Genomic DNA, 23909 nt, shown 5'->3' on the forward strand with positions numbered 1-23909 from the left:
TTCCTGATCCAGCTCACAGAACCTTCCAATATATCCAGCAGGGCAGAGGCACACGGGTTGCACAGGGTCCTCACTGCAAATACCCCCGTGTTGGCAGGAGCTTGGGCCACAGGAACCGATGGCGGTTTCGCAGGTCATCCCAGAGTATCCAGGAGAACATTCGCACAGAAAGCTCCTTTCTCCTGGGGTGTTCACACAAGTGGCATTTCCTTGACAGGGGTTGGGGAAGCACGGATCAGTCACGTTGTCACAGGCTTTGTCTGCACAATGGCAATTGTTGTCTTTTGCAAAATCATGGCACGTTGAATTGTTTCGGCAAGAATTCGAGAGGCACCTGGTGTCATTTTTATTGCAAAAGGAATCTGCAAGGAAAGCAAAAGTATCGATGAAGCTTACAAACAAACAGTCGAGGAAAAAATTAAAGGACTCCTTTCCTCACGTTATCTCAAACAAACTATTAACGGAACACATAGTTTCTGTGTCCTAATGATGAGTTTTGTCACTAACGACGATTTTTACAAATTTTATCTATAGAGTCTTTCTGGCAGTCAACAGTTTTCCTCCAGTGCCTATGCATAGAAAGCTCATATATCTTTGGGAAGGTTGATCTGAGAGCAAACTTTTCCTGTGCCCTTTCCTGTGGTAAAACTCGGCTAATCATTCTTTTACTTTAGATTTGTTTTCGGACGCTGGCTGTCCTCACACACCTGTAAATGCATGACTGGCTTCTCACCGTTCACGTCTTAGTTCCAGGGTCACGTCCTGAGAAAAACTTTTTCTGAACTCCTCTAAACTCTTTCCGTTTTATTTTGTATGGCATTTATCTCTCGAATGTTCTCATTTCTTTGTCTGTGTGTTTCTCTGTTGTCTGCTTTGTTCATTAGAATGCTAGCTCCGTAGAGGAACAGGAGAGATCTCGTCTCAGTATTTCCCGGGTCCTATAACATCACCTGTCACAGAACACTTATTGGGAGGAAGGGGGAAAACGTCCCAGCAGAAACGTGCAGCGTGCTGAGCCATCACAGGGGCCAGGGAAAGCAGGCTGGGGAAAGCCTCGGTGAAGAAAAGGTACTTGGCATATCTTTGAAATGAACACGAGTGAGGGAAGGGTATTATTCGCAAAAGCTTGAACAAAAGCATGAGAGGTATTGGCATTCTCTGTCAATAACAATCACGATAGGCCGATTTATAATCTGGTCACACACCATCCATCACTATGTTTACGTGCACGGTCTGAATGACGTTTTCAGCACCGGTTCCGGACAAGGTCATCCGCCAAGCACGTGTCTTCACTGGGTCCCCGGGGTGCATGCTGTCAGCCACACCATTAGCACCGGTTGCTACCTGGGTTTATGGGCGTTTCTAAAGGTGAGATGCTAACAGACCCTCCTGGGACCCAGGTATTATCAACTGATGCTTCACCTGACCGTACTAAAGAAGCAAAGACAATCGCCCGTCAAAAGAAAATTATGTTTTTCAAACATATAAAGGAACTGCAATTGACTGCCTTATTAAAAAGAACAAATTAAATAGCCAACCGAGGAAATAAAAGCAGACTCAAGTAAGGGTTATAATTATTCCATTTTCGTGCACTCAAATTAAAAAATCTGTCATATGTATTATTATATTGTACCTAGTACAAAATGTGCATGCTCGTGAACAATACAATCATTTTCATCGTGGTAAAACCTTTAGAACATTTAGACTTAACTGGACACGCACACACACAACCTTATAGGGCTATTTAAAGTTATCATTGGAATCAAGTTCTCAGGAAAATGGCCATAGAGAATTTCATTTCCAGCTTTCATATGGGACTTAGACACAGGGTAAGACACTTGACTGGATGTCAAGTGGGATTGATATTTCCAGACCGATTTTTTGGGTCTGCCAGATTGTTTCCTTGCAGTAAAGTACGCCATCTACTGGACAGTTTAAGAAGTTCTGGAATAAGAGAGTTTTAGGCTTTTTCTTTTCTAAGTGCAGCACAAATCCTCTGAGGAAAATGTCATAAGTGATGATCCCAACACACAAAATGAGAATGTGGCCCCAGCTCAGGTTGGGAGAGCAGGAGCCACCCCTGCTGCTGGTCACTGAGTCCCCTGTTCTTTGTGAAGGCATCTCCAAAGGGCCTTGTGGGTCAGCGGCACCAGCTCGAAAATCTCTCTTCAAGAGAAAATATAAAATATTTTATGTAGTTACTGTAGGCAATTCTTTTTGTATTTGCTATTTTGGTATTGGAGTGCTAAAGATATGTGTGTATATTTTTAATATAAATATACATTATACATATATATACACACATATATATACACATATATATGAGCTATTTTGACCAGTTTTAAAGATAATGATGCCCAGACATTGAAGTATTTATTGTGCATGTGTGTCTTTTCTAATAATTCAAGCTACTTGGAAACAGCCATATTGGTAATCGAGCTCAGTTATAAGGTGGAGGATATTTATTCAGAGCAATGAAAAACTATAAGGAGAGCTCAGGGAAGAGCATTTTAGCTTCTCAGAGATTTTCATAAACAGTATTTCTTCCTTTGTCCTCGGTGGTTTTAATGCATTTATTTATGAAACACACAGGTGATTCTCTGATATAAAAATCATCAATCGAGAAATCTGAACATTTAGCAATAACGATAGTAACAATATTAACCAAAAAAAAAAAAAAAGAAGACAATTCACTAACACGTTTTCGTGCAGGAACTTTGTTTTAGAAACAAAACACAAACCAAGGGTGTCCTTTCCCAGAGAGTCTGTTGATGGACTAATTCAACACGCCGTAGGCATTTTCTCCATAAAGCACCCACGCTTGCTCCGAATCAAACGGAGATAAATGCGGATTAGACCTAAACCTGTTCTCCAGGGGCTGTTTTTCACAAGAAAATCGTTAACATCTCACCGTATAGCTTGAGTGCCGTTTAAACTTTGGGCTCAGGGAAATTTCTGACGAAGCGAGAGTCGCGATAGGGTTGACCCGTTTGAAGGGTCTGATAGGGCTTTGTTGTCCTCAGCAACGACTGCTGCACGACAAAAGCTCAGTCAATATTTCTTGGGTATTAACTGTCGAAGCCACGAGCTTTGCCTCGAAGAGTCGCCTCGCGGTATAGACTTTGTGTATGTGTATGTATGTATATATCGACCCTGGTTTTATATATTTCTATTTAAATCTCCTCTTACCCCAACTATTCTTAGTGTTTTCTCTCGAATTTACGACCTCCTTCTCCCCATATGACGCTCCAGCCATCTCTGTCTCTGGTCCTTGTTTCTATTGATGTGAAGAATCAAATCTATCTTTTGTTAAGAGGAAGGAAGGGTGGGTGGAACCATGGTTCTCACCCATCTCTGAGCCGGGTCGGATCTCTGTCGTTAGGGTTAGGCTGTTGGACCAAGTGCCTGCTGCCCCTGGCGGCAGTCACGCACGCTCCCCGCGCAGAAGGTGCCTGTCCTTTGTCAACCTGAGAACATGACTAAATGATGCAAATAGTGAAGATCATTTTCACTCAATGTCACTCATCGCAAATTTTAATGAGCGTCTAATTATGTTCCTTTGACATTAAATTCATTTAAAGCTAATCAAGCCTGGATCTGTGACCTTATTAGGATCCGTGTATATGTTGGTAATGACAGGCTTTTAAATGGCCGTTTTTACTTTATGGACTAGATCTACGTTTGACTAGCTCCTTTGCCTCCAGCAAACTGAAATCCCCACAGGAAAGCTAAAAATGTTTTCAATGGAAAGAAAAATAAAAGTTTGTCCTTACTCCATAAAGCCAATTTTTTAATTGACTGATGATCGACAGATATCATTTCAGCATTAATTATGAAACCATTGTACAGAAGGATGTAGCTACATGGCTCTTTTGTTTTAAAAGGGGCCTGAAAGTTATATTTTCTAGAATTATCAAAACGTTAAGGATATTATATATAATTAAAGTTAATGAAAAAAATTAAACAAAATAGATAAAATAAATAAAAACTGCCCTCCAAACTTTAGCCCATTGCATTGTCCACTGAAATAGTAAGAACAATATTAGAATGGAAAAATATTAGGATGATCTAATTTTTCAATTTTATGATTGATATTATAAAAGTGCCTCCAATTTAATTGGTTCCCCGGGATACATGCTTCACCCTCAATGTCTCGTTTAATCCCTACAGAAAGCCGATGAGGTTGGAGGAATGATAGCCATCTCATAAGTAAGGAACTGGTGTTCAGGAATGGTAAATAACTTGCCTCATTTTGTGTAGCTAATACGTGATTATGAGGGTGCCAAGACTTCTAAACATTTATTTGAATAAATCCAAACGAAAAGGAGATAGAATTGTAAAATGAAACATCTAAAAGATTATCTCGATAGGCAGGACCCCATCTTTATCGATCCCCCAAACCACAGAAGATCCCATTAACTGCGAATTCGGGTTCAGTGGTTCTGGGGTGAGGTGTGAGGGCCAGCATTTATAATAAGCTCCCTGGGATAGGGGTGCTGCTGCTGGTCCATCAGCTACCCTGTAAGAGCAAGCATTTGCATCAACGTTGTCCTAACGGCGTACCTGAGCCACATCTGTAATGTTAAGTCTTCGAGTAAAAAGTATAATTAAAAAGGAAAAACAAATGGGTAAAAGTAACCTGAATAATATATCTTGCTTAACCAAATATAACTTAGACGCTATCATTTCAATGCGTAATTAGCATTCAAAACGAACACGATAGTTACTTTTCTTCCATGCTATGTCTCTAAAATCCCACGTGTATTCTACATTGACAGCACATCTCAAGTCCAGCTAAGGCACATTTCAAATGCTCAAAAGCCACACGTGATTGGTGGTCGCGCTATGGGACAGTGCAGATCTTGACGGTTTTCTCATATTTTTGTACAGAGAACTAAGGCCTAGAAAAACAATGAGTGGTTATGACTGTCAGTAAGCTATTAGCCCTCCAAGATTAAGTTGTCTTTTTACGACATGACTATAGCAGTTGCCATGAACACAAACATTTCAAAGTAAGTTCTAAGAGTTTATTCATTATGACGTGTGCTCAGATCGTAAGCCACGAGAAGCCTCATGCAAGACATACTCTTCCCCTGGCTCTTCCTGTGGCTCAGCCTTCTCGTTGGGCTCCTGGCCTGAGCAGCCACAGAACCTACATCGTTAAGACACAGTTTCACGTGTACCTGTGGGTTTTCGAAATTCTCCTCTGTTTCGTGGATGGAGACTTGTCTTTACTCTTAGCAAATGAACTCTGAGTTCAGGGATGATAATGTACCCCTCTTGAGTGTGTCTGTAGATGGGTTCTGTGTATTCAGTTCAATCACACTTTGAGCACTAGCTCCTGAATGGTGCAATACATACGTGCCAATTGTTTGCTTTGCTGATTAATTTGTCTTACCCCAGGGAGATTTGTTCTGTTCCCTTTATGGCTCACTACACTTGAACAGAAAGAGAGTAACTTGTTTCTGTCAGGTCACTCTGAGTTCTGGACCAGATTTGGGGAAAACCCAGGTTACTGTGGTTACTGGATAACTTGGAAGGCATCGTGAATACACTTCATTTTCTCTTTGTTCAGCCCAAAGCCCATGGCATTGAGTGCAGCAAGTTCAAAGCCATCATGCCTTTGGCCTGGCTAAGATTCTGGAGAACTGGTGAATGGCTTCTTGCCCGGTGTGTCCTAGCACATGGCGTTCTGAGCAAGGCCTCGCTGAATGCAAACATGCTTTGGCTCATCTGCACAGCCCCGTGATTCTCGCGGAGAACGGGTCTTGATCTCCCAGGGACCCATTTGACGAACCCTGCCCCAGAAGGCTGTGGCAAGTGCACACACAGTGAACGCTGAGGCTTCATTACAGAGAACGAAATGCCAGGGAAATGAAAACGCCACAGCGCTGTTTGAAAATCAGAGGAGACCCGTGGCGGCCGAAATCTTTCTGAATCTCTCACGTGTGGATTGGCAGCTTAAGTAAATAGAAAACAATCGAAGTATGAGGACAGCTCTGTGGCAGAAAATGCATGGACGTGAACTTCAGTGAAGACATAAGATATCGTACCTTAGACGAAATCACCTTGGCTCGGATATGTCCACGACCATCTCTTTTAAGGAAGGCAGGGCCATGCCTTTGCGCTTAAAATATTTTGGGGCAGTGGGAAAAGAAGGAGGAATTAAAGGACATGATTCATTAATTTCAAAGCAATAAATTTAACAAGTAAATTAATATTTTGTTTCATGACACAAGGTGGTTTTCCTTGATCTAATTTATTTCGTAAAATAGATCCCGTATATTATTCGTCATTGTATATACCTTTCATATCCTGCATAGAGTAGATAATCAATAACTCATTACTGAACTGAACCAAGCACTGTATATTCTCATCTCTCTAGATTTAATTGACGGTTTCTGTAGTTGTTTTTTCTTGAAAAATTATATCCAGCCTACCACCGTCTACTTCTGTATCGTACTCCGGGAGATATTTTCATTGATCTTTCAGGTATAAGGGGATTCTAAGTGACATTTACTTATGAAATAAGAGCCTTCATTTTCTTCATCTTTTTTTACTAGGTTAAAACTGAATTAATTCAGAACAATTTCAATAAACTTTCTTGTATAATACCTAGTGAGCTATAGGCCAAATGGGAACCAGGCCTAATTCAAAGTACCCTGAAGGATAAGTAGTCAGGCCCCACTCATGAGAGCAGAAAGATCACCATCCACCAGTGACACCAGCAGGTGTCATAACGGTGTGCACAAGGTCTCGCTAGAGAGAGAGCCTTGAGGTGACCTAGGAGAGAAATAACAGACATTACAGGGAGGGATATTTACTTACTTCCGCATTGGGGATAATACAATGAAAGTAGAAGCTTTAAGACTGTTTTGATTTCATGATACCAAAATAGAATGAGGATGCTATCAATTATTTTTTGAAATGAAGGCATCGAAAATCTTATCAGCTAAAGCCAGCTCTTGATAGAACAATCTAATGTTCAATCTTTACAATAGAAAAGCAATATTCTTAAAGCTTCCATCAAATATGCCAGCTCATCTCTATCCTCTAAGAGGATGCTAATCCCGTGGTGTAAAAGGGGTTAAGAGACCCCTGAAAAATCTATTTACCTCCGGTCCGTTTCTAAAGCCCCCTATCATGTTGTTATAGAAACCACTGGCGGCTGAGAGTCTCCCATCATGATTATTGCTATAGTAACCACCAAAAGACAGGAAGCTAGTGTTTTATCCATTTGCCATAGTCTCCCCGCTCTCCCTGTCCCCAAGATAGTTTTGCTTCTAAATGATTCTATGCTGCTGGAAACAAAGGAGGAAAAAAGTAAATAAATTTACTGGGCAAGAAGGGCGAGGGGGAAATGAGGTCACACTACAAGCCATAAAGAGATCCAAGACATTTCATTCATACCGTACAGAGAAAATAAATTATCATTAGACAACCAAACCAGATTTTAAATTGGTGACCAGATCTTTATTTCCATCTATTCAGACTCAACGTAATAAAAATCAGATGTGAAAATTGTCATTCTGCATGATTTTAAAACCACCATTGAACATTTCGGGGAATTTCCCAATAGAATATATGTCTTTGCACGGTGTCGTCTTCTCTAGTTTAAATCGAATTAAATATATAAGGTACTTTCCTATAATACTGTTTTATAAGATGTTATTAGGTCCTAAAATAGTATGGTGTTTAAAAATCGTGTTTTGATATCCGCCGATTTAATTCTTCTCTATCCCTACAATTTTAAATTTTAGCAGTGTTTTGTGAAAAAGCGGTCTATATAAATTAAACCACACGGAATTATTCTTTACTTTCTTGCCTCAGACTTCAACTTATCACATTAAATTGCCTTGTCGGTTACTAAGCAGCAGATGTGGGTTTTTTGGGGATTTTATGATTTTTAAGAACTTTGGAATCGTTCGGAATCGGAGTTTTTTGAAACAAAACTCCTGTGCAGACAAGAGGACGCGACGATGACGATGGCAGTAACGTGTCAAACCTCTGTCACCCCGGGCAAGGTCTTAGAAGCTTCTAGCATTCCTTCTTGTATCAAAACCGAAGCAGTGGTGTATTGGGTAGGAAAAGCTTGTCGCCTAATCAGAGCTGGATAGTCACATATGTGAAGGCAAGATAAACATTACGCCCTGCTGTTCATCTCGGTTCAGCTCTACCATGGTTTTTTTTGGAATGTCGAGCGCAGGGAACAATCGTTATCATTTCCTAGATATTTTATTTGAAAAGGAATCATTTAGATCACTCAAAAGAGGGTTGGCCATTTTCGGGGTACCAGAGTGAACCTAAAACAAACATAAAAATGCGTCTAATGAATCATTCAGATAAGAGCAACTTACCCTGTACGCACTGAACGACTCAACTCATTGTACCTGAAGGTTATTTTTAATTAAATACAAATACATTCTTTAGAAAAGTCTGGAGCGAGTACTTGGGGGGAGGGTGGAAAGCAAACATATAGAAATTGATTCTCATGCTTCTCTCCTTCGCCTGTCGCTTGCGGTATTTATATTCATAAAGCGAAACTCCATTCTTAGAGATTCTGTGCGTACGGAACAGTTAAACGTCGCTAATGATACTTTTCTCCACACATGTGGATTTTTGTAACCCTCAGCACTTTTTGCTTCCCATGTGCTTATTTTAGCTTTGTTCAAGCATAACTTCGATGCTGAGAGAAGAAAATTCTCGGAAACCGAGTCTTTGGCTGAACTGCGTTGACATGATGTTTATCGTCGACTCCAGACTTTTTCCGAAGTAGTTACAAGACGGTAATTAACAGTGTATATGCGTCAAATAGCACATAACGCACACGTGCACCCAGGAAATATTTAAAACCATCTTCTGTGGGATCGAAGACTCGTTTGGCTATGGGTGATTGAGTCACTGACTGAGTCATTTCTGAGATTACTTAAACCAACTTGAAAGCTCAGACTCACTTTAATCTTAGGTAGTGCATTTATTTTTAAAATATATCTTTCTTTCCTAATCTTGAATCACATTCTTCTTACACATGAACACATTATTAAACCGATTTGGGGTTTTTTGTTTGTTTATGAAACTCTTCCTGAGTGTTTCATAATTTTAAAGGACAGCTGCCTTCAGCAATGTCCAATTCTGCTCAAGATAGAGTAGCTGGCTCACGACTTGCCCTCCTGGTACAAACAACGTTTAAAAGCGAGCAATATAGAACGATTTCCAGGCATTGAAAACAGTAGAGACCTACAAATTGTGTTAGAAATGAAACACCTGTGATCTCCTGGGCTTCGTGCTTGGAATGGCTTTACTGCCCAGAGAGCAGTAGGATCAGAGAAGCAGCAACGTTTCTGGGGCGAGATCAGAATTATGGGGGGCAGAAGCAATTAGAGTTTGCAGGTCAGAGCATCCGAAAACAGACGCTCTCAAAAGATCCATCCGTCACCGTGGGTCTGGGGAGAGGCTCACCAGGGCCCATCTGCGAGGAACGTCTCCCTGCTCCTCTGCTCTGCAGGCCATGGCCTCCTGCCGCTGTGACCCATCTCTTCCACTACCCTTCCTTTCTTTCCGCGATCTCTCTTTTCACTCTCTGACCCCTCGTGGTAGTTTGGCCAACATCTCGACGCACGATCTTCCTAGAATCCAAGAATCCAAGATCTCGGAGCAGATGGAGCTTCGCCTCTCTGCTCCCTTCAACCAATTATCCCAACTACCGCCTAGGTCAGGCCCTACTACGAGGGCCTCACTCCGTGTATGTAGACATCACTCTTCACAGCTCAACGCCCAAGTCCCGCGTCAACGGCCTTCGCCCCCAACCTATTTAAGCGACCAACGCTCAAAACCACAACTTGTCGCCACCCCTCAATCCCACTACGCTGAATTATTTATTTATTTATCCCCTTCTTTATTTTTATTTTTAGTTTTTTTTTTTTTATGCCTACAGCACCTGGTCTTCCTAGGCGGTCTCCCATCCAAGTACTAACCAGGCCCGACCCTGCTTAGCTTCCGAGACCGGACGGGATCGGGCTTGTTCAGGGTGGCGTGGCCGTAGACTCTGCTGAATTTTTAAAGTCTTCTGTGATAATCATTGACCCGTAACACGAAGGGATTTGGAAAGGGATAGGTTTAAATTTTATCAGACGTGGAAGGACTTTGACAGAGGCATAGGGAGAACCTCTGGTGTCAGCAGTGATCGTGTCACAAAACGAGAAATTCTTCTCGTCAAAAAGACACGAGAATATTCCAACCAAGCAGCTTCTCTTGTTAAAACGATTATCGTCTTATAATGAACATTGGATAGATCGGTCTTTAAAAGACAAATGCAGTGACTTATTCGTCTGAGCGTTTATGTGTCTGAGCATTTCCTATCCCAGAAAAGGGTCACCACCGGTTTCTCTGGCCTTTTCTGTAGTGTCGGCCACGCCTGAAGATTCGACTGTCAGTCTCGCAGCAGAAAACGAGGAACAGTTCGAAAGTCACCCGTCCCAGGTGCAAGACGAATGAGAGGCCTGTGTACCAGACTAAGCACTGGTGACTCACGAGCACTGGGAACTGTCCTGGAGAATGAGGGCCTTTCACATGACCCTGAGGGCACATGACCGACCCGTTACAACCACGTGGTTTGAAGGGACCTTGGAGCTGATGGCTCCCCTGAGCTGACGTACCTGGTCAGCTTTGTTCCCCGTGGCTACACACACCCAATGCGCATAGTGACTGGGACCCCGGGAGCTGTGTCTGGCCATCGCGACATCGCCGCTGTGCTGTCATGTGCCAGGGAGCTCGTCCTGCAAGCTTCCTGAGAGACAACCAAACTGGGTGCTTGGTGAAGCCTACGGTGGCTCTTGGGTTTCACTGCCAGTCCAAGGTTAAGACCACGGCTGCCGGCAGAGCACACTGGGTGCTGCACACACACGTTGTTTTATCCAATTCTCACAATCTCCCGACGTAGTCGAAAGTCATCGCCATCCCCACTTTGCAGGTAAGTATTTTGAGCAGGAAGGCAAAACCACCACGTCTTGCCAGCAAATATGTTAACACAGAGAAAAGTCTGCCTCCTTAAAAATTAAACGAGATAAGACTTCAAATTTATTTTTTTAACTAATAAAAATATTGTACAAGAGGATAAACAAAATAACGACGAAGTATCGATTTGGAGTCTACGGGCAAAATCACCCACTCGAAGAGAGATAGACTATATGCGCATAATTATAGATTCACAGTTATGAGACCCTCAACAAAAAGATGTATATTTTACACGTGACGCATCCGCTTCCTTAAAAGTGAACCGAGGCAAATACGTTGCATGGAAATTGCAAAGTTCTGTGCTCGACAATGTCCTGTACACTCACTTCCCCCGGCATCTTCTGCGCCTCGCTGCTTGGGCTGCCTCTCTCGGCTCAACTGCACATGTCAACATAACTCCTGTTCCTCACCCCCTGCCACGCGGGGCGCACTGCACATTTCAAGGAGGAAGGATAACTAACTATTTCCATAACGACTTTTTTTTTTCCCCCAACGAAAACATCGCTGGAAAAAAAATCCTCTGCCTCTGTGCGTGTATGCACCGCAGTCAGGTATTTATTTTACTGTTCCTGTCCTTAAAGCCTGACTCAGTTTCTCCGTGACCGCCTTCAGGTACAGATGCCAGAGCATCTACTGCTCTTCCCACCCGCCCGCCTCTGACATGGCTCAGCGGTAAAGCGTGCGTGGAACTCTCTCGCTGGTGCAGGCACAGAAGGTGACCCAGATTAAAAAACTTGTTCAACAGCAGCTGCTCTAGGCTTTGCCTTATTGATATTCAGATTCAACAGACACAGATCACATGGCCCCCTTGACAAGCACGCACTCTGCCTGTCTTCATTGTCAGTGTGTTCAGTAGCCACCGTCCTTCATAAACCCAGAACTGGGGCCAAGAAGTCTCTGATTATCAGTGCTGCCATACATCTGACAAGATCATCCCAGAAACATTACCTTTCTTTTTATTTGGGGGACTTTGTGGAATATAATGTCTTCATTTATAAAATGGTAGCACATACAGTAGAAAGGGAGCCCGTTTCTCTCTGGCAAAAGAGGAGCTTTGAACCATTATCCTTTGGGGAAAAGTAAGATGATCCCCTTGATTCTGAGAGCAAACATTGGAATACAAAGTTCTTTAAAAGTGAAGATGCATACACAGTATTAGGAATAAAATGCATTAAAGCTTATGATTATCTTCCTTTTAAAGTATATCAGTTATAAGTTGCCAAATCGATTTTGTAAGAGTATAAATATAACAAAATACCTTAGTTTCTATGCGGCCATTTCGACCTCCTGCTCACCACTCACAGGGCTAAGAAATAACTTCTATATCTACATACTGATTGGAAATCACAGAATCGGAAAACTATTCACTCCAACTGTTTAACACGGGACACTTGCTCGTGCCAAATTTGTTTCTTGTTTAAGCATTCTACTCCACAGGATATGCAACGCTTATCCGCTATCTGCGAGAAATACTTAGGAGCCAGGAAAAGTACCCAAAGTTCAATAAACGGGAGAGGCTTACTTTCCGTGCAGATGAGTAAGAAGCTGAGGTAGAAAGTAAGAAGGTGGTCAGTCTCCTTAGACACCATGGTCTCATTGAGAGGACGTGCGCGATGGTCGCTGGTGGTCTCGTCCCCGTCCCGCTCCCGGGCCCTAACTCAGAAAGGAGTGGGGGAGAGGGGGTCTCGAGTCCCCAGGCGCCACCTCTGCCCCTTACGGCACCTTCAGAGAAAACACAGAGACTTAGATTGAAAAAGCACTTGTGCTTCTCAGCATCTCACTCACACGGGAGGATGGGGCGATTTTTCAAACCTGGTGCAGATTTGTTTCTCGCCGGACTGGAGTCATTCCCTCTGAGGTCTGTTCCACAATTTCTTCTAGGAACAATGCCTCCTCAGAAAGACCTACATTAGGCTCGTGTCTTCCATCAACTCTAATACAGTCTCGGCTCACAACTATGATGATCCAGCAACTGTGAAAAGTACGCCCCATCCGCCTTGCACTAATGGTCATCTTCAGAACACAATTCACGGACTGCATAGATTTCTCTGTGCTCTCCTGACTCAGCCAGATTTCTATTGTTGATAGAACGGACGAGTTCTGATGGTTACGCAGAAGCAGTTTCCTTCCATACGCTCAGAGCCCGTTTTATGCCTTGTTCATGACATTTATGTCCTCTGAGATTTCCTGAATTTTTGTTTTACCATAAATGTTGAATGCAAACGTGTTGGCTTATTTTTTTACATAGACTTATCACACACACTACAGTGTTTTCCTTCAGATTTAATTGTTCAGGTCCTCAAGATCATCTTTTTCTTGGATACTTCGCGGAAACGTCTACGAGTTAAAATTGGAATGCATTCCTTTCTGACTGGAGTGATTACTAGTTCGTGGCCTTTATCCGCTGTTGAAACTGGTCGTTTGTCACAATTTTTACGTGACGGATTTTATGACAAGCTCAATAGCTCTGTCCACTACTTATATATTTTGAAATCTTTATATTTGTTGTACCTGATTCTAAACGGGGAACAAGATTTTGATAGTTAGCTTCATATTTCCTACTAATGTCAATCTCTCTCCTAGTCCCGGGGGATTTTCATGCCGTGGTGAAGTTTATCCACTTAAAATTATTTATTTCTTATGGAGTTTACGATGGTTATTATTTTTAAAGATTTCCCCCTATGATGGAAATGATTTAATGTGGGCAATTTAACAATTAGAGCATACTAAGTCAGGTGACAGGGGCACTTTTCACATTTTACTCTAATCCCTGCATTTTACAGTTGAAGGATTGAGACACACAGCGATGACCCCGTCTGCCCGGAGTCAGAGCGAGTTCGTGTCACTATTGGGACTGGAACCTCCCCTCGTTGATTTCTATAACGTTATTCCTTCAACGAACCCTTCAGATTTATTTTCCATATGTCATCTTACATATCCGTTTACGCTTTTTGCAATAACCCCACTCTGGGAAGTCTACATCGTGCACCGATCTAATCTCACACTTGTCTTTATATAAAAGCCCCCAGGGAGACGTGAGTAGGCAGAGCACAGAGGATTTTAAGGGCGGCGAAAGTACTCTGTATGTTATTAGAATGATGGACATGTCACTGCGCTTTCGTTCACACCCGCAGGACACACGACACCAAGAGCGAGCCTTCCAGTAAACTACGGACCTCAGGTGATTATGAGGTGTCACTGTAGTGTCATCCTTCGTGAAAATGGACCATTCTGGTAAGTGATGCTGGGGATGCTGGGGGGGCTATGCATGTGTTGGAGGTGTGGGGGGCGGGGGGACATGAGAAATCTCTGTATCTTCCTCTTGATTTTGAAATATGCCTAAAACTGCTGTTTTTTAAAAAAATCTTTAATATATATATATTAAAAAAAAAATCTCGACCATGGACCTCAAGGCTAAGAGACTGACAATATATAAAGCCAGTCGATAGATTGGAGGCGGGATAACTAGCTAAAGGCATAGACTCTGATGGCATCAGAAAACTTTCTGTGAAGCGTGTTGAGTTAGGAATGTCTCAAAGAGACCGATAAACTTAGAGTTCCGCAAAAAAAAAGTTATCGGAAGATAATAAACGTTTGGGAAAACATGCTATGCAAAGAATGCTTGAAGGAACTGTGTATGCTGATCTTGAATATGGGGAAATGAAGAGGCTATAACCACTAAACAAACGAGTGAGTAGCTATCACGTGTCAGATTTGGGGCCATTCGGGAAACCTTTACAAAAGATGTAATAGTTAAGCTAAATTTTAAACGTAAGTACGAGTACGACAAAGAAACACGGGAGAGTGGTCTGCGCGAGTATTTCAGGAGCGCGTGTGGGACTAGAGACGTAGGGGGTTGGGCGGACCAGGCAGCCGCAAAAATTCTGATATTGCAGAAACTCTAGCGTGAACGGAAAGCATCGGCTCCTAAGACTCGGCAAACCACAGAATCGAGGTAGGTTAACTCTCGGTATGAAGGAAGGAAACCATTCATAATCAGACCTACATTTAGGAAGATAAGTCTCGCATTGAGACAGCAACGATTAGGAAAAGGCAGGTGAGAAGCCTGGGAACCAGAGACGAGGGTGTCGCCCTAAGTCCTCGGAGGGGTGGCGAGGACCTGAGCTGAAGCAGAGGCAGCGTGGGTGCTAAAGAAGACTCAGAATCCAAGAAGACCAGGTAGATCCACGGGGCCTCTGTAGAGACTAAGGTGGCTGGAAAGCTGTCCTTTTTAGCAGCGTGGGCACTTGGGTTATTCATCATGCTCCTCGGGGAGATGACAACTACAGACGGGGCTTCCAGGTGAGCAGCAAGCGCTCTGCCCTTCAACTCCACCCCGCTGAGATATGTATGTATCTGAACAAAACAGAACTTCGGTAAAAATACAGAGGCTTCCGGCCTTGCAAACTGGGATATTGAGTGAAGACAGTAGAGTCAAAGAGATGTAGAGTTATTTTGAGTTTAAATGTTAGGCAATGTGAAAAATGTGAAAGAATGTGATAATATCAAATGTATTGTCATATACATAAAAATGTTTTGCTGTGACAAGCATACGCACGCACACGCACACTCACACACACGCGCACACGTATACGTCTATAGGGTATGGATCGATGTAAATAGAATACAGGCTTTTGCTGTGACAAGCATACGCACGCACACTCACACACACATGCGCACTCATATACATCTATAGGGTATGGATCGATGTAAATAGAATACAGGACAGAGAACATGTTTCTGCGAGCTTTCCTGGGAGGTTGGCTGGTACCATAGCAGTGTGACATAAGGCGTCGTGCCGGGAGCCAGGAGGTTCCATGCCGGCCCCCTGAGAACAGAAATTCAGCTGGCGGTTGTGCTATGAGGCACTGGGCCGAGTCACAGTGGACAGAATTTTGACATGATGCACGTGGGGATTCAGGGCTCCAGGCCCGCGTATTGTGCTCAAGACAGGGACTCGGGCCCAGAAGGGGAAAGAGAAACACATGTGCAAGCCCGGGCAGGAGCTCAAATGTGTCGAAAAAAGCATGAGAGGAATTAAGGAGAAAGATTAAGCTTGATAAACATGTGAGAGAACATTTCACGGGCAGCGAGGCTAATTCTGGTTCCCAGCATACAGTGCTCTGGCAAAAATGTCATCGGCTCTATCAGGCTGAGTCTACAGCTTGAAGTTCCCTAGTGACCACAGTCAGGCGAGCGGAACAAAGCAACTGACTTACAGGTTAGAATCCTGGCTTCTCCCCCAACGGGCATACGTGCCAGTCATTGAGATGCATTAGATTGTGAGCTCCGTCTAATCGTCAACGCTCAGTTCCAACCAGGATGTGAACCACTGGAAGCTATCGACTCTCGATAAACATTTTCTTGGCTACATTCACATCTATGAACTCAAGAGTTCTTAGATTATAGGTAACAGGTAATCTTAAAAAAAAAAAAAAGAATTTATTAGCAGAATACTTAATGCCTCATAAAATACATGAGAACTCAGAACGGCTCTGATAGAACGGGACTGTGCAGAGTCAAGACAGGCAGAATCACGTAATTTCCTCAGGATAAGGCCCTAAGATGAATGACTTCTAACCATCGACCCCAGGGAGAGAGACTCTGAGCGGTCTGTCTATGGCGGGGCCCTGCACCCGGATTTACCGTAACGTGCTGCCAAACTACACCCAACGGAAAAGACACAGCCCCTCCAAATGACTCGAGGGCACGGCCATCAGATAAGGGGGAAAGATGCAGAAGAAGCACACGCCCTTTAGACACATAAAGAGAAAAGTATTAACGGAGACTTCATGACAAGCTCGAGTATCAATAACAACAAAATCCAGTGAATAAATCGCTGTCCGCTGGGACGTGTGGAAAAAAGTCCCCATAGAGGAAAAGGCCCAGCATAAAATTATTGGATATATTAAAAATGTTTGTGTTAGTAAGTTCTGTGACAGTGTAACTGCGAGATATCGTCTAGAGATGTTGGGAGAACGCAAATGTTATACATTTGCGATGTGACATAAAACGGTCCAGCGGTTCCTCAATTTATTGGCATATATGAACTTCTTTTATGCAATCCCTGTGATTGCCTTTAGAAATCATTATATTTCATTTAAAGATATATAAAGATATCTTCGTAAAAACTAATTTACAGAGGTCAGGCGACAGTCCTGGCTCTAGTTCATCTCTGTCCCTGATCAGAAATTAAAACAGATGAGGCCCCTTTGCTCCTTCAAACCCTGTTATTGCCAGCACAGAGAAGAAGAAACCACAACAGAATGTGGGATTCGAGGAGAGAGAAGACGATGAGGAAAAAAAATATATCCCTGTTTACATCATAAATCACCGTGACACTCCCAAGAAAAGAACACGGATGGTTCTGTGTAGTCGTCACCCTCGACATCAGTATGAATTTCTAAACTCAGTCGACTAAAGCCTTCAGCACCCTATAGTATGTTTTCTTATATCTTGCTATAAATAACGACGGCTTAGAATTTTGTGAGCCTCGCTCGTGACAAAGGAAGGCAAAGGAGCATGGAGGGATGCGTGGGCTGCCCCGGGTCTTCGAGGAGCCTGGATGACCATCCACACTGAACGATCAGAGAGTACACGAGCCTGCAGAACGCTTTTTATCCAATACACGTGCTGCAGCTTTCTTCCCAAGAATTACGCTCAGATCTATAAATAGATGTGTCTAGCCCCACCGTGGGGGAAGAGAAGCCAGGAATGAGCCGAGAGGTATGGAGAGAGCTGTGAGGTCTGACTTGGGATCACTCGTTGCCTGAAGCTTGTGCACCACGAGGGTGTCCACACATTCGCGATGAACTCTGAGACTGTTTCTGCACCCCGGTGCTTGCTACTGAAAGGAGCTTCCCAAACCTCAGATGTAGAATTTTGACCTCACTGGGCTTCCCCAGAAGTGACTGTAGATGCCATCAGCACAAAGAGCTGTGATTTCTTTAAAACCTTGATAGTTTTAGCCAGTGAAACTATTACCTTAAAAATTCAAACCCACTAAGAAAAACATTCAAAACAAATTTTATAGTCAATTTGTGTTTACCAAGTGATTCTTTGCTTTATAAAAAAATAAGCCTAGATATTACTTTCCTCCCCCAAATGTTCTGTGTATCATTTTTTTCCCTTCCTTAGAAAACAAATTTTGTGCGAAGGATAGCGGATGTGAGCACTCAAATCGAATTCTTTCGTATTGGCATCAAAGTCATTTGTGAAGTCCCAAATATATACCAGGTTTTGCGAAAACAGAGACAAACGAGCGCAACCTTACATTAAGAGCACACGTTGAAATCGGCGTAGACGGCCATGAATATAATGAATCATAACGTAATGAGATAAACGTTTGAAACGTGTCCAACATGCTATGAAAACGGAGTGCGGAGGTGCTTCATTCTGCTTGAAAATTCAGGGACAACTTTCTGGAAGAGATGCTGTTTTAAACGGACTTTTTAAGACCAAGGAAAAAAGATGCCAGACACCAAAGTGTGGCGAAGGCGTTCAGGACCCAGGAGAGAGCAGAATGTAAGAGATGTATGTGTGGAATCGGCGAATAATTGGGATTGGCTCGGCCAAGGGATGCGGACGCGGAGGAAGCGGAAGGCGTGTCCGAGGGAGCGAAGCGAAGCAGGTGTCGTGGCCTGGAAGGCATCGCTGAGGCTCTGGAGAGTCCGCAGGATCGCGAGAAGGACGGGTGTGATCGGATTAGCGGTTTGAACTTCAGAATGGAAATTCCGGCTGTGATATGACGGATAAAGTGAGATCGTCTGGATAACAGGAACTGTGGCCATTTAGGGCCGGCGGTGGGGGGGATGCAAACTGTAGTCTGCAAACCAGCTCTAAACACCTGCTGGTTTTTATACCATCTGCAAGCTAAGGATGGGTTTTTACATTTTTAAATGGTCGAAAGAAATTTAAATAGACTATTTTGTGACACGCAAAATGTAACCATTCTATGGAATCCGCATTTCTGCGTTCATCGAGTTTTATCGGAGCACAGCCATGTCCGTTCACGCACGTATCAAGTGACCGCTCGGGGTTCCACAGCCTGTGGGGCAGGCCTGTGACGGGACAGCTGATGGAGCGTGTTCGGAGCACCATTTCTCCAAGGAGAATAACAAAACAGAAAGCAACGTGGCATCCGTGTTTCGATTTCTCAGTAAATACTGGCTGCGATTGTATTTTATGGAAATCATGTTAAACATTGATGTGGAGGTGAGGGCCACCAAGTGGACAGCCAGGAGGACAGGTGAAATCGCTTCACTTGAAAATCTTTCTGTCAATGGCGTTCGACCCCAGGAGGCTTTTGCTCATGTCGTGGATCTCCTTCTCTCCTTCTCTCAAACGTTTCTATATTTGGAATATTTACCACACAATTTGGAGTCGGTTACAATGATCGCCCTTTACCTGACACTCATCCCAACCCTGGGCGTTAGTATTGTCCTATCTCACAGACCAGGAGACTGACGCCCAGGGCAGCTACGTAATTAAAACGATTCAAAGTCAGATTTGTCTGACTCCAGAGCGTGGGTGCTTCCCACTCGGTTATACTTTGTTTTATATAATTTCCAGTTATCTGTTTTTGCTCAATTTATAACATGAGCGGTGAGCCCTTTGCAGAGGGGACATGGGCACAGCTCACTGCTGCCTTTCACAGACCCCGAGCATAGTTCTGGGAACTTAATCGTTCTTCAGAAAATGCTTTCCTATGATGAGGGCGTATTTTGTTGAAAATTGTGACTTTCGTGGAAAGACACATTCATAATTATAATGTGAAAACATTCTTCCAGGCTTAAAACTGATATTAACACAGTAATGTTTTTGGTGTCCCAATATTAAAAAAATGAAAACATTTCCAAGAGTTTGCAACACTTACAATTACTGCATAGCAGCCGAGGATACTCCTGTGCTTATAGATTTAATATGGGCGGAAGCACCCGCTCGTGGGCAATTCGATTATTTAAGGTGCAGATTCACGCGATGGTTGTTTTTCCCCTGAGCTGCAAGATTTAAACTGTTTTCCTTTCTCATGCAAACTCCCCCTGAGCATTTTCGCATTTTACAGACCAAACACACTGATTCCGAAGCTGGCTGCTCTCTGGGGAGCCCTTGAAAGCAATGGTGTGTGATACGGTTCTGCTTACTTTTGATGAATTCCTCCGTGAAAAACATGTTTTCTCTGCCTTGCCTGTGGTCGCTGCCACGAGGGAGCAATTCCACCGTCACTGATGAAGGCTGGCTGGGTCGGACCTTGTCAGTGCAAATGAAAGTCTTGTGATTAGTATTCTGTACCTTCTTACTAATGAACCTTCTAATCATGAAATCTGTCTGTACTTATAATCTTCTTCTAACTGCTAAGTGCCCTTGAAAGTTTAGATAAGTGGGAAATAGGCACCTTGCATCGTGCCTTTCAAATTTACTTCTGGACTTGTTATTTTTGACTCTTAGGATTAGGAGTGGTCCACGTTGTGACAATGACAGCCTTGGTCACAGGAATCTGACCTGCAAACAGAAGTTACAACTACACAGAAATGTATAATCGGAAGAAGAAAAAAAATTTGGGAAGAAGTCAAGCTTCTTGGGAAACACTTTGACAGAAAATATATGAAGAGTTTGTATACCAGACTTTGTCAGAAAATCGTTTCATTGGAAAAAAATTGCAAGCGAAAAAGGCTTTGCACTAACAAGAATTAAAGAGTGACTCTGAGGTCAACGTCTAAGAAGTTAGTCGGTATAACCTGAGTCGTTTCTGGCTTAAACGCCAAGGCATATATATTCTTAACTGTGCAGGGATTTATTTGTGATTGCTCCAGCCAATCACACGTTTCATTAAACCTGAGACGTCATCATCATTTTACATATCGCTAAGAAAGAAAAACTGCCATCTATTAAACTGTGACAAGGTATCGATCGTAAGTCACGCCAGAGAGGTTAAAATGTGCAAAAAAGTACTTCTTCGGATTGATGAAATAAAAAATTATTGTTTTTTGTATAAAATATCAGTACACATCCTTCCTTCCTCCAGTTTTGGTGGAGGACGTCCTCTGCTCAGCTCTATTAATGAAAAGCTCTGTTGATGACGATCCACTCCCTTCTGTGATCCAGCAGATTTCGATCAAGGTTCAGACGGTAAATATTTCAGGGTTTGCAAACCATGCAGTCTCTGATGCAGCTACTTCACCTCTGCCATTGTCTCAAAAAAAAAAAAAAAAAAAAAAAGCAGCCATAGATCCTTAAAACTTCATTTTTAGACACTGAATTTCAAATTCCATATCAGTCTCAGGTTTCATGAAATTTTCTTCTTCTTTTGCACTTTTCCAACCCCTTAAAAATCTGAAGATATTCTTGGGTCCTTGTCCAGGAAAATGGAGTAGACATACTTTTCCTTATTCCTTCTGCTAATGACAGTTAAAAGCCCTGGACATTATGTGTGAAGCAAACGTAAGGGGACTGGATGACAGAGAGAAGAAAGCAGACTGGCTAATAGGCTCAGGGCTCAAAAAATGACACCATAATAAGCTCTTTGTGTTTGGGGCGTTTTGCTTTGGACTCATACGTCCTAACTTAGAACTGAAGGAGCCAGCAATTCAGAAATTCAGAAATACCAATGGATGCAGGCCAAAAAAAAAAAAAAAAAACAAACCCTCCAGCAAAAACCTGCTCTCTTTAGCCAAAGGACTGGGGAAAAGGAACCTAACAAGACAAAAAACTTTTAAATGGTAACCGCTCAATTTCAAACAAACACCACAGGAAAAAAAACAAAACGAAACAAAACTGTGGCCCCACCTCTACGTGTTCCAGAAAAGGCAAAGTGGGGAGTCTAGACGTTCACCCACCAGGCTGGAACAAGTCACCCCAACTCTCCCACTGGGATCCTGTCAGAGAAGGCTGAGCAGGGACCTTGGACTGTCACTAGGGGGTACAAGGCCCTTCCCCATATTGCCAATGGAGGCTCCGTGGGGAGCCTGGATTTCCGTCACCCTCAGCCGTTATGAGGCCCCTCCCTTGGAGTGGTGTCGTGGGAGCCCTGTGGGAAAGCTAGAACGCTGTCCCCGCTCAGGGTTCAGTGGAGGCCACCTGGAAGCAATAAGATGACATCCCTTTCCTTCTCGGGTGTCAACAGAGAGTCCACGAGGAATCGGGACTTGTACCCACCCGACCGCAGACAATGCACCCACCCTTTCCCATGCAGAAACAGGGACAGAGGAAGCCAGCCACCGCACGAGCTTTAAATAAGACCCGGAGTCTCTTAACATAACATGCAAAATGCCAGGTTTCAATAAAAAATTCACTCATCATAGCGAGAACCACAAAGATCTCTGCATGGGGAAAAAATGTGCCTGCAGAATGTTGGTGCTCTGTTCCTGGCAGGGAAGGAAGAAAGGCTGCTGGGGAAGGCAATCCACAGTCAGTGCTGCAAGATCATTTATCTAAGTCAGGTCAACGGGAATTCCATCTCCTTAGACCAAGCAAAAACCGCGATGGTTGATGGACATCCTTGAGACTTTAACCCATGATGAAACGTGCCTATAACAAAACCCAAGACATGACTCTATGAGAAGCCGTGGCTGGCAGCAGCTAGTTTAAGGTAGTTATGAAACAGGGGCTAAGTCCGGGCCGTGGAGTCGGGCCACCCAAGGTGAGTCCTGGGATAAACGGTACAAATTTGGGCAAGTCATTTGACATCTCGTCTCCTCATCTGTGAAATGAGGAAAATGATTCCCATCTGTTGACGTTGTGAGGATCAGGTGGTTAGACACGGACATAATCAATAGAGAACTCAACCTGACACCTAGTTGGTGTTCAGTCAATGTTGGTTGTTATGATAATTATAACTCGTATTGTATTAGTTTTCTATCTACAGCACACGTTATCTAAAGCCTTCATACTGTATGAGAGGTATATAACAAAAGAAAACTTTGTTTGGTTAAATGTATATATTAGTTTTATGCTTATTACATTTACATTTAATTTTAGAACACATATTACTGTGAGTAAAGGCTAATAATAGAAAAGTGATCTATATTTTATAGAGAATTTTAAATACATGCAGAAACTTTATAATATTATAGGTAGGACTGTATTTTTCTTCATTACGAATTATTAGGATACATTTATGTAGTACTAATAACCAAGAAAGTCATACATAGTATCCAAAAAGGAGAATTAAAGAATAAACTATGTTCAGCTTATAAACAGCTCGTCCCTCATTAAATCATAACTATATTGTAGTATAAAGCCCAGATACCTATTAGTGTGATTTTAGTTCCATAGTTTCATGAAATCTGCTCACCTCCTACACGAGTGTCTTTGAAATAATCATCTCTCTGTCATTATTTATAAAGTACACTCATTAAAGGAGCCGTGGGAATCTTGATACACTGACAAATTGCACCCTCCAGTGGGAAAAAAAAATGTTCATCCACAAAAATATAGTGTGCTTCTGCACTGCAGGTCTGATATATTCAAATGTGCTTCTCCATAAAAACTTCCTAATATAACTACATTTTATGACCCGCACCAATGTATGTCTATTTGCTCTGGGCCCCCAGAAAGTCACTCTGAGTTTCAGAGTCTGTTACGAAAATGGGACATTAAATGGTGGGAGAGTTAATGAGCTTTAAAGGTCTTTAGAAAAAAATTTTTTTAATTAAAAAATAAAATTCGGCCACATGCACGTGCATTTGTTGAATAGTTTCTGAAAGGATGTCCTTGATTATGTATTTAATATAGGAATGTTTTTGATAGGTCATACCGTATTATCAGGCAAATGTTTCATTCTACTTTATATGGCTGGCATCGTAGTCGGCTGCTTATAGCAGCATCACTGCAAACATATGAACAGTGTATTGTGTTACTCTGCTCAAGGTCCATGCTCCATAAAGCTGGACCATCAC

The 23909-nt window shown here is 42.7% G+C and overlaps 1 protein-coding gene and 1 non-coding gene across 2 annotated transcripts in view; both read right to left on the reverse strand.

The window, feature by feature from the left end:
* Positions 1-15832, reverse strand: part of CRB1 (crumbs 1, cell polarity complex component) — an 87999-nt gene extending 72167 nt beyond the window's left edge. Inside the window, exons 1-4 of the mRNA XM_006904455.2 lie at positions 15785-15832; positions 12731-12735; positions 12536-12666; positions 3-362 (exon numbers count right to left, since the gene is read on the reverse strand). Of these exons, the coding sequence (XP_006904517.2) occupies positions 3-362; positions 12536-12666; positions 12731-12735; positions 15785-15832 (544 nt within the window). The remainder of the gene's footprint in view (positions 1-2; positions 363-12535; positions 12667-12730; positions 12736-15784) is intronic.
* On the reverse strand, positions 9926-10044 carry LOC112477534. Its single transcript, XR_003045497.1, has one exon. It is a non-coding gene; the product is annotated as a 5S ribosomal RNA (ribosomal RNA).
* Positions 15833-23909: the final 8077 nt, after the last annotated feature.

Source organism: Pteropus alecto, unplaced genomic scaffold (assembly GCF_000325575.1).
Source record: "Pteropus alecto unplaced genomic scaffold, ASM32557v1 scaffold90, whole genome shotgun sequence".
NCBI classification, from domain to species: domain Eukaryota; kingdom Metazoa; phylum Chordata; class Mammalia; order Chiroptera; family Pteropodidae; genus Pteropus; species Pteropus alecto.